General features: G+C 33.0%; 3 protein-coding genes across 4 annotated transcripts; 1 reads left to right on the top strand and 2 right to left on the bottom strand.

The window, feature by feature from the left end:
• The first annotated feature begins 1,806 nt into the window (after nucleotides 1-1,806).
• LOC140959574 (ubiquitin-conjugating enzyme E2 36) lies at nucleotides 1,807-7,063 on the top strand. 2 transcript variants are annotated; one of them, XM_073417486.1, is made up of 8 exons: nucleotides 1,815-1,967; nucleotides 2,105-2,132; nucleotides 2,770-2,856; nucleotides 3,586-3,644; nucleotides 5,248-5,289; nucleotides 5,373-5,446; nucleotides 5,664-5,761; nucleotides 5,972-7,063. In XM_073417486.1, the coding sequence occupies exons 1-8, from the start codon at nucleotides 1,932-1,934 to the stop codon at nucleotides 6,007-6,009; spliced, it is 462 nt and encodes a 153-aa protein (XP_073273587.1). In that variant the 5' UTR covers nucleotides 1,815-1,931; the 3' UTR covers nucleotides 6,010-7,063. The 2 variants fall into 2 exon arrangements, with proteins under 2 accessions (XP_073273588.1, XP_073273587.1); XM_073417487.1 differs by lacking the exon at nucleotides 2,105-2,132 and having other exon boundaries at nucleotides 1,807-1,971; nucleotides 2,746-2,856.
• Nucleotides 7,064-8,294: 1,231 nt separating this feature from the next.
• On the bottom strand, nucleotides 8,295-12,440 carry LOC140960517 (homogentisate 1,2-dioxygenase). The gene is made up of 9 exons (XM_073418816.1): nucleotides 12,178-12,440; nucleotides 11,854-12,084; nucleotides 10,978-11,057; nucleotides 10,378-10,545; nucleotides 10,106-10,281; nucleotides 9,901-9,970; nucleotides 9,600-9,754; nucleotides 9,300-9,383; nucleotides 8,295-8,684 (listed from the first exon to the last, which is right to left on the bottom strand). Exons 1-9 carry the CDS (start codon nucleotides 12,387-12,389, stop codon nucleotides 8,457-8,459), a joined length of 1,404 nt encoding a protein of 467 aa, XP_073274917.1. The 5' UTR covers nucleotides 12,390-12,440; the 3' UTR covers nucleotides 8,295-8,456.
• A 2,924-nt stretch (nucleotides 12,441-15,364) lies between these two features.
• On the bottom strand, nucleotides 15,365-15,952 carry LOC140958275 (signaling peptide TAXIMIN 2). The gene is made up of 2 exons (XM_073415663.1): nucleotides 15,752-15,952; nucleotides 15,365-15,534 (listed from the first exon to the last, which is right to left on the bottom strand). The coding sequence occupies exons 1-2, from the start codon at nucleotides 15,847-15,849 to the stop codon at nucleotides 15,411-15,413; spliced, it is 222 nt and encodes a 73-aa protein (XP_073271764.1). The 5' UTR covers nucleotides 15,850-15,952; the 3' UTR covers nucleotides 15,365-15,410.
• Between the last annotated feature and the right edge of the window lie 734 nt (nucleotides 15,953-16,686).

Here is a 16,686-nt window from a genome sequence, read left to right on the forward strand (position 1 = left end):
ATATATTCGAGCTTGAGCTCGATTCAAAACTCGAAAATTTTTAAAAAATTATACGCGTTCGGTTCGAATTAGGGATCGGGTTCGAGTTTGGCTCGAAATATTTGAACACGTTTGATACTCACGGGAAATTTAGGGTCCGATTCCAGCAAGTGTCACTAGTTTAGACGCATGCTTTGAATTTTCCCTGAGCCTGAAATCACGAAAAAGACCGTTAGAAGGGGGCCGGGAGGGTGTCCTGACGTAGCCCCTCCTACGCTCAAATCAGAGACTGAGGATATGAGTGAAGAGCAGCTAAGGGTGCTACTGAAAACAATATAGTGAATATATTGAATGCTCAATTAGACACCCAAACCTGGTATTTATAGGAGAATATCTGGGCCTTCCATCTGGGATAGGGATGGACCGAAGATTTGGGCTCGATCTTGAGAGGCCCATTTATGGGGTATCAATAATAATAAAATGTCAAAACTCGTGAACCATCGAACAATATAATTTGAGCTCAAGTTCGGATTAAAAAAAGTTTGAAGATGTTTGAGTGCGATTCAAGTTTGATAAATTTGAAAAAAAATCAAACATTTTTTAAACCAACTTAAAAAATTCACGAGCTTGCTCAAGTATAACCCATCAAGGCCAATGGTCACGATCCTAGAGTTGACTGAAATGGGCACGGGACACATAGAGTGTCAATTAGCATTGTGCATACTGTTCGAGCACTGCCCAAACTTTTATGCAAATAGGGACTCAAAGTGTCCCTTAGCCACAGGTAATCTTTAATTTGTCCCTAGCTTTAAGTTTTTTTTTTTTTTTTATATTAACATAAGTGTGTATATACACACACGCGTTCGATGAGGTTTGAGATGAAAAGTTAAAAACTGGTTATCTTATTATGATAAATAACGGTAAAGTTCAGTTATTAAATAATAAATATAACAGACAATACATAAATACATTAAAAACAATATATTACATCAATATCAAATTAACAAAATATTTGAAATAATAATATAAATATTACTCTTCTAGTTGAATTTTTTTTTATCAAATATGTACAATCCAGTTGTTGGACAAATTCTTTGTTAGTCGATAATTTAGCTAGAACATTTAATTTATCTTGTGACATCGTTGAGCGAAAATATTTCTTTATTAACTTCAACTTCGATAAACTTTTTTATGCTGATGTAACTGTTGCTCGTATGATTAACAAATGAAATATAAGTATTGATAATAAACCAGTCAGTTTCGTCAAACACTCTAATCTATCAATTTTTTTTCATTTGTAATATAACAACTCACGATCATCAACTTCGAAAACAACTCATCACCATCATCTAAACGTCCATCACGACCAAAAAAAAATGTTGAAACTCCATACAAGACTTGATCAAACTAGTTAAATGACTACTCTTTAACTTCTTCAAACACGATAAATATCCAAAAATCTCTTGACATTTTTTAAATTATTCAAATCGAATTTGAAAAAGAGATCGAGTTTGATCAATTATATATGGATAGAAAATATTTAAGTTGATCTTTTTTTTTAAATTTAATTTAATATTGAGCCAAGTTTTTTTTATATTTAAGTGAGCCACCTAATCAATATATATAATCATAAAAAAATCGGGTCTCAACTAAATAAAATATCACTATTACAATGTTACTCATATTTTATTAAATAAATCAAATTAATTAAAATTCAAATAAATGTTTTGAAAAAAATAAATAATTGTATAAACACAAATATTAAGAAATATTCAATTTTTTTTTAAAAAAATAGTTATTTTCTTTTTAGAAAAATGAAAGTAATCGAACTTCAAACCCCTGAATTTGACAATTGATTTTAGAAAGAGAGAAACAAAGAGAAGCTGTTTAGTTAGCGTAAACTCTCCGAACCCAAACCGTCGAGGAAGAAAAAGCATAGCAAATTCAATCCTATGGCCAACAGCAATCTACCCCGAAGGATCATTAAGGTATGTTGATCTTCAGATATCAGTCTCGATCCCTCTATCAATTTTACCGCTGACCATCGATGGGTCTCAATTGCTTGATTGTGATTCAATTGATTGGAATAATATTTGTTGATTATGTTTCCTTTATGATCTGATAGGAAACCCAACGTCTGCTGAGCGAACCAGGTAAATCCTTAATTTCAACGCATGCATGCAGTGAATCGAAGGTGTGAAGGTGTTGGCTTTTAGTTTCAAAATTCAGTGGTTGAGCTTAAACTGAAAGATGTCAAGAAACATTTTTTTTTTCTTTTTATGTTTATGCTTTCAATCGCATGTTCTACCTTCTGTTGAAACGTTTTATTTATATATTTTTTCTTTTGTTTTTGGTTATTTATATTTTATCCAGTTGCTTGGTGTCTCTTTGAATTTTCTTTCTCTGAATTGACAATCACCTTAATGTTTTATGTCTGCACTTTCTTAGCTTCGTTTGCCATTTAAATTTTTTCCTTTTTTTTTATCTATGTTTGATTCGGGTAGATTCATTTGTCTTTTGTGTATGTCCAAATAATTGAATATTTTTTTGTTCCCATTTGAAGTTTTTAATTTTAGATGCTAACAGAAATGTTATTCCAGTGAAACTTGTGGGGAATGCAACTAATATGACATGCACCGCTAGATTTTGAGTGCAACCTAGTAATTTAGTCCCGACATTTTTTATTTTAGTTGTTGTTGTTGGCTTGTAGGATGTGTGATATTTGTATTATTTTTGGTTTCATGTGACAAATCCAAGGGATTTGAGTTGTTATTTGGTTATGTGTTGCAGCGCCAGGAATAAGTGCATCTCCATCAGAAGACAATATGCGGTATTTCAATGTAATGATTCTTGGTCCAACACAGTCTCCTTATGAAGGTAATATTGGAAGTGGGATTTTATGTTATGTGAATTGACATACCTGCCAGAATCATATGTTCATGTATGCTCCTTCTGTGGTCTTAATCTGGATGCTGCAGCGTGCCATTTTGATTTTTCATGTTGTTTACAATTTGCTCTGGCCATGTTAGTTTCATTTCAAGTATTGAATAATATAAAATGCACGTTTTATGTTTCACCATTTTTACTTCTTATTTACTTGCAGTCATGATTTGGAAACATTAATCGCTGAAATGTTTGAAACAAGTAACATATTCAACGAAAACCTCGTTTCTGAAATTTGATAGGCCTTCCTGTATTGTTTGGTTGGAATGTAATTTATGTTCTTGATGTTACTAGAGAATTTTGACAATTGGTAATCAAATGAATTTGATTCTCGATTTTATGCGGTGCTTAGTGTTTGTCAAGTTATTTGAACATGCAATTATACCTTTTTTTTTTGTGTGTAATGGAAATTATATCTAGGTCATTCACTAAGATCTCATTGTTGAATTCCTAAATAGTTTTGTATTGATGTACATCATTCTTAATTGCTGTTGACGGTGGCCAGAAATTACCAGTTGTGGTTGACTGGAAACCATTTTCAATTGTTTGTTAAGTCTATGTTATTGAATCTTTGACCCAGAACTCTAAACTTTGAGATTTCCTTGCCAGCTAATGATTTTATCTGCTTTCTGTATTGTTTACTGTCTTATTTTCTCCATACAGGTGGTGTTTTTAAGCTGGAATTGTTTCTGCCAGAAGAATACCCAATGGCTGCTCCAAAGGTAATTTAAAATGGCAGCATTTTGTGAGATGGTGATTAATTCATCATCTAATGCAGCTGTTGGAGATAATAATATATTGATGTTTTTTCCTATCATTTAGTAGCATGAATCATCGTTTTTTCTCTGTATTAAGTTTACATATTTTTTTTTATTTTCTGTCATGTTGTATCTCGGATCTGTCTTTTCATGCATTTAATTGCTACTTCTTATCTGGCAATTGCTTTCTCTATAATCTGGTATTGATTTTCATATTATGTAAACTCGGCAACTAAGTGTTATGTTTGTTTTTGTTTTGATATTACCAACTATTCGTCCCTTCTAAGTCTGCTTTTGTTATTTCTTAAGTGACTGAGATTCTCCATGTAGAACACTGTTTTGTGGTCTCTTTACTGTTTGAGCTCTTTCATATTTTTTTTATGCACGTGAAATTTGTTTTGAACTGCATCCCCTCACATTGGGTGAGTTCACTGAGTTGTGGTGCCTATTTTGTAACCATTTTATGGCCATCTCTTTATCTTATTACTGAAGAACTTCCATATGGAATTAAGAATCGATTGCATTGGTGTGCATAAGGGCACTATCCAGATCAATTGAAAGTGACAAACCAATGATGGTGTTGCTGTCGTGTATAAGAATGCTCTTCAAATAAACTTACTAGAAGAAATAAGGGCTAGAAAGCACATTTAGTGCAAAGATGGTTGCGATCAGGGGCGGACCCATTAAGGGTCCAGGGCATGGGGTCATGGGCCCCCCTCAATTTTTATATAAAATCAGTATAATACCCTTACTATTTACTTAATAAAATAAAAAAACCAAAGGTCAATTGTAAGTTACATTGGTCGTATATATTGAAAAGAATATATTTAACTACTTATTTAAATGATTATATCATGAATTATTATGAATTGATGATAATGTCTTAACTTTTCTGCTCGTCATTAGTTGGTATAAAATTTTACTTTTGTGGTTTTATACGAGTTGTGCCCCTCCTTAACAAAATTCCTGGGTCGGCCCCTGGTCGTGATATGGTAGTAAGCAGATTGTACATGAACTTTCTCAGTCCTGTAGTTATTGTTGTTTCCCCATGTTTTTTGTTGCAATTTTACCTTGGTTTCATGTTGTGTTGGGTCAATACCCTGTATGCATACTGAATTTTCCTGTTCTTATCGCATCTGATAAGCAAATATGCATAATTAAGAATCTCCAGCATTTTTCCATCAACTTTCCAAAACAACAGTCTTAAGTTCTTGTAGCTGATTTTTGAATGAAGGAAAAAGAAATAAGAGAAGCCATTTATTTTTTTGAACCTTTGACTTCATTTTCACTTTAGCCAATGCTAACTAACAAACTGCTCCTGCTCCTGTATGTAAAAACTTATGCCGTGGTATATATTGAGAATCAATGGAGTATCTTCTCTTCTGAAAGTTGACGATTATCTGAACTTTTGGGCTAACTATCAAGTCTCAGAAGGCAAGGGCCTGAACATCGTGAGGATTTGTTACGTTGGTGGAAACTTATTTTATTCCGAAGTTTAATGTGAGCCGAATTTCTATCGATGTTGGTATAATATTGTCTACTCTCTCATTCCCTCGTATTTCCACAGGTTCGCTTCCTTACAAAAATTTACCACCCAAACATTGACAAGGTTTGTCATCCAAGTTTTGATGTTTTGATGATCTCTAGTGGAGCGAAATGTTACTGGATATTACCTTGTGAACTTTTGTGCAGCTTGGAAGGATTTGCCTTGATATTCTTAAAGACAAGTGGAGTCCAGCACTTCAGATTAGAACTGTACTTCTGAGGTATCGAAATCCATGATTTCACTTGTGTATTTGTGCCAAGAAAAAGCAAAATATATGGAATATGTTTTTAAACGACTTGGTTTAATTTTTACTTGGAACATTCAAATGATTTATGGCTAGACACGGTCTGCTTTTAAAAACTTTGGATATCACTTTTATATTGGTTGTGCCAAAACAAACACAAGCGCGCTTATTTAAACTTCTTGCCTCTTTTTAGCATTCAAGCACTTTTGAGCGCTCCAAATCCAGACGATCCACTTTCTGAAAACATTGCGAAGCATTGGAAAACAAATGAGGCAGAAGCCGTCGAAACAGGTTGGCATTTCATCAAATATGCAATAATTGTCATACATGCAAGATGCTGAATTTGGTGCTACGAATACACTTTGCAATATGGGACTCGTTTATTATTATGATAGTACGATTAATTATATCTTACAGCAAAGTAGCATGAAAGCAGAAATTCTCACTGTTGATAGCATGATCCATACTTAACAAAAAGTTGTTGTGTCATCAATCATGCAGCTAAAGAATGGACGCGGTTGTATGCAAGTGGTGCTTGAGGTGCATTGAACTCCCATAAATAACCTAAAAATGTATGTTTCAATTGACTCTGAATGAATGTGGAAAAATTCGGAAGATGCTCAAAACAATTGGAAGTTGCCATCTCCAGAGAACTGGCATCATTTGTACTTGTTATTATCTTTAAGAATGCGATAAGATACTGTACTTTCGATCAGTCAGTCTGCTTATAGGCTTATAAATTACAATAGCCCTCTTTTAAAGCCATAATTTTATTTTTATTTTTATTTTTTCCGGTTGTGTGGGTCTGTTGCATGCAATTTGCGTTATGAGGGAAATGTGGAGTAAAAGAAAATCGGGAAATAAAAAAGCAAAGAAATGTAACATATCTTGGGGGAGAAAAGGGTTTTACTTTTTCACTGATAACAAAAATAAGTTACTCAAATAACATCATCATCAAAAGGCTGGTACTTCATTCAAATTTATGTCTGTTTTCTTAAAAAGGTTTGATTTGATACCGAAAGAGAATCGAGTTTGTGGAACAATTGAGAAAATTGAGTTACTCGTGCAATTCTATCACGAAATTTGAAAACTGAAATCATAACTTAAAACATGCAAAATATAAAAGTTACTAAAAGTTACTATTTTCCAACCTTTTCATCCTGGATACAAGTATTTCGTGACAATCTATCTCGTCTTATTTGTACCCATGTAAGCTGAGGATCTTTGGATTTCACTTCTCCCAATCAACAGCGGATATTATTTTCCATTAATGTAACACCGAACTGCCTACACATCTGAATTCACTCTGGCCAACGCGACAAGGTGTAGCATCCCATCACATTCATTTGGGTCTTGGAGGCGGCGGCGGTAGCCTAGGCGGAGGTGGTGGCGGTAACGGCGGGGGTGGAAACCTTGGAGGAATTGGGCGAGGGGGTGGTATTCTTGGAGGAGGTAGATGTGGGGGCGGCCGAGTTCTCGGCAGCTGAGGAGTTTGTGGTGGTGGCTGTATCGTTACTAACGCCCGGTTTTCTCCGACTTTCTTGTGCTTTTTTCGTGGATAAACTTTGATTAGCCCGTTTGCCGCTTGCCACTTGCCACTGATATAAATAAATAATAAAAACAACAATGGTGCAAATTTTATTTATTATTTCAATGAATAAAGTTTGTCATTAAATATGTTACTCTATCTTGACTTTGTCTATTATTTTACAGTTTCAACTTTCAAGTAAAATCCTATATCATCTAGGTATAAATTTGAAAATTGAATCAATTATACAAATTTGGATTTAGTCATCAAGTGGAGAGTAGTTGTCTTGTGTCATTGTCTCCATGTGTTGGGCAAAGATGACAATTGATCAAATTTGGGTAAGATTGCATGTCTTCAATCTTCATTTATTATATTCATCACATCAACATCATCATCTTCATCGAGTATTCAATTTCATCAATATCTTCGTACCAATATTGAATATATACACTCTACCTATATATCTTATTATCATCTATAATTGTGTTTTCTTATTTTTGAATTATTTAGAATAGTTATGGTTATTTACTACTAAAGTGTTGATAACAATAAAGAAAAAAATTAAATATAAAAATTAGCAAATTAGACATTATAGAAGAAATAACAAAATATTAAAAACATTATTATCTTACAAAAATAACATTAGCTTTGTAGTAATAATTTTATTTATCACATCTAACTAAGATCATTCAACAAAAAAATATTATANCCTATACCCGATTATTCATTTATTTAATCGGATAAAAAATCTCTTTCATTCCCTCTTCCATCTAGGTTGGGTATCAGATTCATTGTCAAGTTCGGATGAAATTGTCATATCTAGTATCGGATTGAAAATATATTTTACAAATTTGATTCATGATAGTATTTTATAAAAGTTTTTTTCGTTTATTTAATGATGGAAAAATACGAAGGAAGGAAGTTTTTCTTCCAATTACTTGAAAATATATTATTTTTATTTTAAACTCTTAAAATCATATAATATCTCAGTTCTGCACAAAATTTTTAAAAGAATATCACTAGATGCAAATTATTTTAGATTCATGCATCAACTTATTACTATTATTTTACATTGATAATTCCTCACATATATACTTGTATAAATTTGACTACAATCACATTCGCACGACAGAAATCCATATATCATATTAAAATCTTCTATGTCAAATATTTTTGAGTGTTTGTGAAGCCTACTACTTTTATTCTTCATAATTTTCTATCTAAAAATGCATGCTGCTAAATCTAATAATTTATTTAAATGAATTCTTTTACATAGTTTCTTAGAAAACAATAACAAAAATTAAATATTTGAAATATATTATGTGATGAATAAAATATCATAAAATATTTCAAGTACACAAGCAGAAATTATATTATTTACAAATCGTAATACGGATACGTGCAGAGCGATATCGGACAATTTATTACCTTTCGTTCGACGCAGTGCAGTAACCACGTTCATTTCTTCTCTACAGCCCCATTCTGCAGTTCTTGATTTTGTTGATTCACGAGTTCAAGTGTAAAATGGGACTTCAGACCGATCCAGCATTGGTAATAATCGTGATCCATGTACGGAGATTCAAGCGCCCACGAGCAGACTCGAGGAATTAGACATGACTCAAACATGAAAGCCATGGTATTAGCAATTCTCTGTGGTCCTACATCATTTCCACGTGCAATTGTGGCCTGATGAAATTGGAAAAGATAATATAATATCGATTAGAAACAACATTTTCGAGAATTTTGGGCTCATGAAAAGTGGACAAATACTAGCCTAATACTGCTCTTTCGGGAGTAAGCCAGGGACCAAAATAATATACGCAGAGAGTTAATATCCAAGTAATACATGTACATAATAGTTGGACACTCAATAAAGGGTAAAAAATTAGGACTCAAAACCAACTTGATTGAACATAAAAAAATGGCGCACCAGGTGTTTTGAACTTGTCATCTACTGATCTGACACCATTTTAAAAATCATTGTTGCCACAAGTTCGAGCCAATCGAAGGTGGACAGGGACCAACAACAATTTACATTTTCACAGAACGAGTGTTAGTACCCATCACAAACACTAATATAGCTGGTCCATGTTTCAGAATAGAATATTAAATCAGACTGTAAACAACACATGAAATAGGACAATCAAGTCCAAATAACTTGCATTCTTCATCTAATCTGGATCTTCTACTGCATTTTTCCTTTGCACGGTGCGCAAATGTTATAGGAAAATATGATGATTAGTAAGAAACATGACGGGATTTTTTTATGGGTTCAATTTGTGCCACTAGAAGGTGTTTTACCTCGAATGTTTTCGTATCAGGACCGTGGGGAGTCATGCTGCTGTGAAGACTTGCGCCTCCTGGTAGAAATCCATCAGATTTTGCCTGAGACAAGATTCAATTTACAGAAAATGCAATCAGATGAAAAATCAATTAATGGCTTCTCTCTGTTTTCATTGTCTATGTGAGATATATCTCCGTCATTGTTGGTAGTTTACCACTTGATAGAAGTCATCGGAGTATTTGAAACACGTTGATTGTAACATAAGTAGAAACAGTTCATGGCAATCTGACAAAAACACGACGGAGCCATGACTATACCTCATATCCTCCGAGAATTAGACCCATGAATTCACTCATACAGTTGCGATGATAATACGGAGGACGGAATGTATTTTCAGCAACCAACCACCGGGGAGGGAAAATGACAAAATCAAGCAATGCCACACCAGGTGTGTTGGTAGGTGCTGTAAGAACTGCATTTTCATTGAATTTGAATGTGACTGACAAAAACAAAGATAACCTTGCCATCGAAGAATATTTTTAATTGTAAGAAGCAAATACAAGTCAAACAAGAGAAATGATAAAGATAAGTAGATAAAGTGGTCATTCAGCAACCTACCTGTGTTGATTGAAGGATCACTATGATCCATCAAAACGGTATTATACGGGCAGAATTTGCTTAAATCATACTGAAAATATAAATAAGTATTCCATTAGATCAAGAGAAAAAAATTAATTTAAAAAATATAGGAGATGTGATAAAAGTAAGCAGGCTGATCTTGTTCCAGCCACAGGACTGGAATACTGAGTGGAAAAAAACACACCTTGTAAGGAACATAATTTCCATGCCAAGCTACCACATTGAAGGGAGAAAAATCTTGCTTTGCAGTAAAGAGTTGGCCACCAAACTTCTGCACAATGGTGAAACCTGGATGAGAGCAATTCTCGAACCAAGCAACAGGAACTAGAAAATCCCTTGGAGCAGCAAGCCCGTTGGCACCTACACATGTTAAAATACATGCAATGCAGCATTAAATAGCTTATTGGATGAACAAGCCCCGGGAAGAATGGAAATAATAGAATTTTTTTGATGCACCTATTGGTCCAAGGTCAGGAAGTTGGAAATGAGTTCCAAATATTTCAGCAACATAGCCCCTTGATGGTCCATCTGGCAGATCAATGGCAAACCGCAGGCCTTGAGGTAATACTACAATTTCACTAGGAGATACTTGCAATCTTCCACATTCGGTGGTGATCCAAAGTCCTAGATAAGAAGTGATGGGTTGTAATTTTCAATACATAAAACTACTTGACCAAACCATTAAGAACCATTAATCACAGGAGAATGACATGTAAGCAAGTTCTTGGGCCAAAAGCAACTCTTGAATAAATTTGGAGAGAAGGGGGTGGGGGCTAAAGATGAGAACCAAACAATTATTTAAATTAAATTGGAACCAGAAAAATCAAGATGGCACTGACGCTAGGAGATAAAATGAATATTTGAATCAAGGATGTGCAAATTTTACATAAATATCAAATTGTGTTCTAAAAGACATTTCCACTCCAACAACTCCAACATTTGATTACTGATATATGGAAATTAACTCAATCAAATGACATCCTAGGTTGGATTAACAAGGTAACAACTTTACAAAACAAAATACGTTGGAAAGGCAAATGGTTAGGCTCTACTCACTTCCTTCTTGAGGAACAATCAAAAAGTCCCCATCAGCACTACAGAACGCACAATCAGCCATTGATTTGTTGGCGGTGTACCTAGAGTAGAGCAAAATCTTGAGTCTTTAAAAGAGCGCGCTGTGACTCATCAAATTCATCCTCATTGACTTCATTCAAGAGCCACTCAGTTAATGGTTAGAGTTGAGAGAACAAGTATTTCATGAACTTTTCATTTTTAACTCAATTCATGGACAAAAAATCCTTTATAATTTAAGGTACTGGAGGAGATATAATCTTGGTGAGAGTTGGCTATGTTAAAACGCACAAAGTAAATGAAATTCCAGCTACATTAAACTTCCCCCTCTATGAAAAAGTTCTGAACTTAATTAAATAGTTCTACCCACAATACCTAGTTATTCTATTCTCATCAAAAGGGGGGCAATATAGGGAAAGTACGTTAATAAAGTTCCAGCGACTTAACTATGCACACTAAATTTCTTTCCTGCTAGCTTAAATGGAAGAATACCAAACAATCTCCCTCCTGATAAGTTCTCACCCTCAGAAAACCTTCGGTATCTCCCTAAAAAGTAGTAACGTATAACAAAAATCCCTTAAAACCTACAATTCAGTAGCCAAATATAGGAAAATCAACGCTGCAACTCAACAAAATGGCAAGTACACATGTGCTGATCAAGGCGGCGTATTTATTTCATTAATCAGGAAATGAATAGCAAAGTGATAGAGACTTCATAGTCATTGCAGTATTTAAATTCAACTATTTTTATCAAAAGCAGATTGCTTAATCGATCATATGAACTCTCAGATTCATAGCTTCAAAGTAGACAGACACTGAAACACACTAACATTGAGTGATCAGAAAGCGCAAAAAAATTACATGTGAATCGCAAAACCATGGCGAAGATAGGAGCTGCCAGCACCACATACAGTGTACAAGCCGTCGATGAAATCGGTCGGAGATTCAGGTACTTCCACCGGCTTCCACCGCAACTGAGTTGGCGTCGCAGAACTATTTGAATCATTAAATTCGCTCACAAGCTTACCATGAGTCGGTACTCTAGCTCTAAACGGTTCGTGCGTGACAGATGGTTTCACGCGATACAGCCAACTGCGAACAAGCAACCATTTAAATAATTATTTTCAAAATAAAAACAAGTACCAACGGCTACATGATTACAAAATCACATACGCATCCTACGACCTGCGTTGATTATGTTTGCGAGGAGAGGTGAATGAGGTGCCGGAGATCTGCTCGGCGTAAAGGCCGTATGGGCAGAGTAAGGGGCTGTTCTGACCTTGGGGAAGAGCTCCGGCGATTGCTTCAGAGGAGAAGTGGTTTCCAAATCCAGATTGATACTTCAAGTCCGCCGGAAAATAAGGTAGCGCCGGCGCGGCGGCGGGGGCCGTGTCCATTAGTGCATAAAAATGGGTAATGATACTATTTAATGAATGATAATTAATACAGCTCTTGTTTAATCATATTATATATGTGTGTGATTTTTAAAAAAACACGTGTGTGTTTACTATTTATAGCATGTAATTACGTGTCAATCATTATCCACAAAAAGAGTTAAGATTATTTAATTTGGATGAAAATTTGAGTAAGAAATTAGAGAAATGTTTAATTAAAGTTAATATTTTTTTTTTAAAATGAGTATCAACATTATAAAAGAAAAAAAATATAATTATTTTTTTAATAAATTATAAACATTATCTAAATTAAAATTTTTTTGGATAAATACTTTAAAAATATCTTTTAGTATTTGGCAAAAACTTGTGTGAAACGATCTCACATGTTATATTTTGTGAGATATTTTATTTGGGTCATCCATGAAAAAATATTACTTTTTATATTAAGAGTATTACATTTTATTTTGAATATCGGTAGAATTGACCCGTCTCACAGATAAAGATTCGTGAGATCGTCTCACAAGAGACCTGCTCCTAGTATTTTATAAGTGAAAAATTATAAATTTGGAAAAATATTTTAAAAAGTTTTTAATGTTTTATAAATACTTTATGAGATTTACTTTTAACTTACATCATCCACACGCATTGTGTGTGTAAGTGAGATGAGCTTTGATAATTTGAAATTAAATATGTGTGCAATTACATTGACACAAAATAAGGGGAAGTAGAAAAACATAAATTTCGGATAAAATATGGGGTTTAGTTCGCATCGCTCGAACCGAACTGAAATTGAAAATTCAGTTTGAACCAAAAATCGAACCATTAATTCGGTTCGCTTTGTGGTTTTTTGAATTTTCGATTATCGGTTAGTAAGTTCGGTTAACTAAATCGAACCGAAAACCGATTTTATTTTTAAATTTTTAAATCATTTTTTTTGTCATTTATTTTTATTAATACTAAATAAAAATAAATAAAAATTCGGTTAAAATCACGTTCAATGAGTTCCGTTTTCGGTTTAGATTTCGGGTAGCAGAATTGTCACCCAAATTAACAGGAAAATTGAGAAAGATAAGATATATAATTATTTACTCAGTAGGCAGTTGATTTTTTGTTTTTTTGTGAGATGGTGAAATTACCTACTACTAAATATATATTTTTTGTTAAAAAGAAACAAAATATATAATCGTAAATTTGGTGGATACTTCACCAAATTTGCGTTATTTTATAAATAAATCACTAGCATATATTTCTGATAACAAAATTTTATATATTATCATATTATTCTTATTACTAAAAAATGACAAAAACTTGTGCGAGACGGTCTCACGGGTAGTATTTTGTGAGACGGATCTCTTATTTGAGTCATCCATGAAAAAATATTACTTTTTATGCGAAGAATATTACTTTTTATTGTGAATACTTTTTATTGTGAATATCAGTAGAGTTGACCCGTCTCACAGATAAAAATTCGTGAGATCGTCTCACAAGAGACCTACTCCTAAAAAATACTCTTTTACCAATAAAAATTACTAAAAAAATTATGATAAAATATTAATTCTTTTGTTGGTCGAGAAAAACAAAATTTCCAAAGGCCCCTACTGGCATGCAGCATGTTTAAGAAAGAGTTCATTTTGCCCAATATTTAGATATGGGCCGGATCTTGCTGGGCTCATCCATGGTATATCAAAAAATATTATTTGTTATGACAAAAATAGTATGGAACTGGTAGACCTGTCTCTTGGATAAACCTACTTCAAAACTATATACGCTTAGGATCCGTTTGGTATGTGTGATAAGATAAATAAATGCTTAATAATTAGAATGATTAAAAAATGAGAGATATTGATTAATAGTATGGTTTGATAAATAACATGGTGTTTGGTATGATTTTAAAATGATGGATTAATTTTGTAAATTTTATTGTAATGACTAAAATGCCCAAAGTGCTAATTAAATATATATTCTTAAAATAATTGGATAGATAATTAAACATTTATTAAAATTAATTTAAATATATTTATTAGAAATAAATTTGTAAATATGTATTTACTTTAATATTTAAAATAACAATAATATTTTGATGTCCGAAATACCCGTGCTATTTTTTTTTTTCACCTTTTTAAAATTGAATTTAACAATATATTTTATTTCTCAAAATAAAACCAATTTTTATTACTGTTTTAACAAATATTTTATCCATTGTTCTTTTCCTTTTCATTAATCATAAATACTGAATCGGTATTTAACCATCTTTGTTTTTTAAAATAATATTATGAATAAAACTAAAAAATATTATTATATTTTAAAATAAAAACAAATTTGTTTTATTGACAAAAAAAAGATTTGATTTGTTGTTATAAGTGAAAGAAATCTTTTTGTTACTTTTTTTCTCAATAAACAAACATATTTTCTAAGTTTTTATACAGTTATAAAAACAATATTAATTATTATACAGTTAAATAGCATTGTTGATTAATATTTTATGAAGGGGTGTATTGGTAATAAAACTCCAGTATCATTCCTTATCCCACCAAAAAGTAGGTAATAATTGTCCCTCAAATTCGAATAAGTCATATGCATAGTGCGGGCCTCATATGGGCCCATCGGACTATCCAAAACTGATATACGCGAGAAGAACACGTGATTAGTTATGAAATTTTAATCAATCCTATCTAATCACTCAAACCAAACTCACCCTTATATGAAAAAGTAACAATTTTTATTTGATAGTCTTCAACTTGAAGACCATGCCAAGAGATTTAATCCGATCTTAGTTGATTGGATCGAAACTTGAACTTGTACACAAGATTTGATTCCTGCTTCCTATAAACTATCTATAATTACACATGATGGACAAATAGTCGAGTTTATCCGATTCAATATCTGCGAACAATTTACAATCCAATCCAAACAATACGAAAACATTCATGTAAAACTTTCAGCGCGCAATAAAAAGATAATGGAATTTATATATTCTCTCTAGCTAGAAACAATCTACGAATCGCTACGACGAATCCATGATATTCAACAAGGTATAAGATCGATGAACCATTGAATAATCTTGACAGGGAGCTTCACCAGGCTTACGGCCAAGTCTGCAATCCCAGCGCAGCATATGCAACAAGGGCACAAGCAGGTTAACACAGACCTATTCACAAGAATTTCCACTAATCAATACATAAAATTTTAAAAGACTCGATGATCGCTGAAATTCCAGATCCAAATTGTATGGTATCCATCATGTTATCCCATTAAATTGATTTCCATGGCGACAAAACTTGATACGAATGAAGATTACGTGAAATCAACGAGTCTCGGATACATTCCGAAGAGAAAATTTGTGAAAAAATAATAAGAAAACGAACCCGATAATCCAAAAAATGGCGCCGATGAGAGACAAAATCAAGGAGAGGAGCGCAAAAGGCAGGCCAATCAAGAAACCCAATGGCCTGCAATTCTCCATTGCATGCTTTGTTATTTATTTATGTGCAGGGGGATAATTTTGGATTCTCGGAGATTTTATTGCGAAGGATAGAGAGGTGGGATAATATTCTCTTTTCAACTGTTCTATCACGATTGGCGGTTTTTGCGTTTATCAAATCCGGATAAATAATATTTTGTAAGGGAAAACGATATTTTTGTTGTGAAAAAGTAAAAATTTACGGTAAAAAGTAAAAATCTCAAATTCTCAAAATTATCACACTACACACTTTATAATATTTTTCTTTCAACTCAATTGTGATTTTCTTCACAAATGAGAGATCTATTTATAGAAAATCTTTACAAATAATCAAAAAATAAATTCATCGTTACCTACATCATCACACACTAATTTTCAATATTTACAACTCTTATTTTCAACATTCAAATATTCAATACACATGTTTTAAATATTAATTTTCAACACTCCCCCTTGTGATGATGATCATAATGATTGTCTTCATTACGTGTTTTTCTACTGCCTCGTTAAAAACCTTACTAGGAAAAACTCATTGGAATAAAAACCATAGTAAGGGAAAAAGAGTGCAGTCACGTAAACTCCCCCTCATGTTGATATGAACAATTCTTCACAAATTTCGTAGATTGCGCATCCCAATATTATATATATGCTTTCTGAATATTGTCGTAGGAAGTGCCTTTGTGAAGAGATCTGATGAGTTTTCACTTGATTGAATGTGACGAACATCAATATATTTATTCTTCTCAAGCTCCTTGGTGAATGCGAAGAACTTAGGAGGAATATGTTTAGTTCTGTCGCTTTTTATGTATCCTTCTTTCATTTGAGCAACACATGCAGCAT

The sequence above is a fragment of the Primulina huaijiensis genome, chromosome 15 (assembly GCF_012295235.1).
Source record: "Primulina huaijiensis isolate GDHJ02 chromosome 15, ASM1229523v2, whole genome shotgun sequence".
Taxonomy (NCBI): domain Eukaryota; kingdom Viridiplantae; phylum Streptophyta; class Magnoliopsida; order Lamiales; family Gesneriaceae; genus Primulina; species Primulina huaijiensis.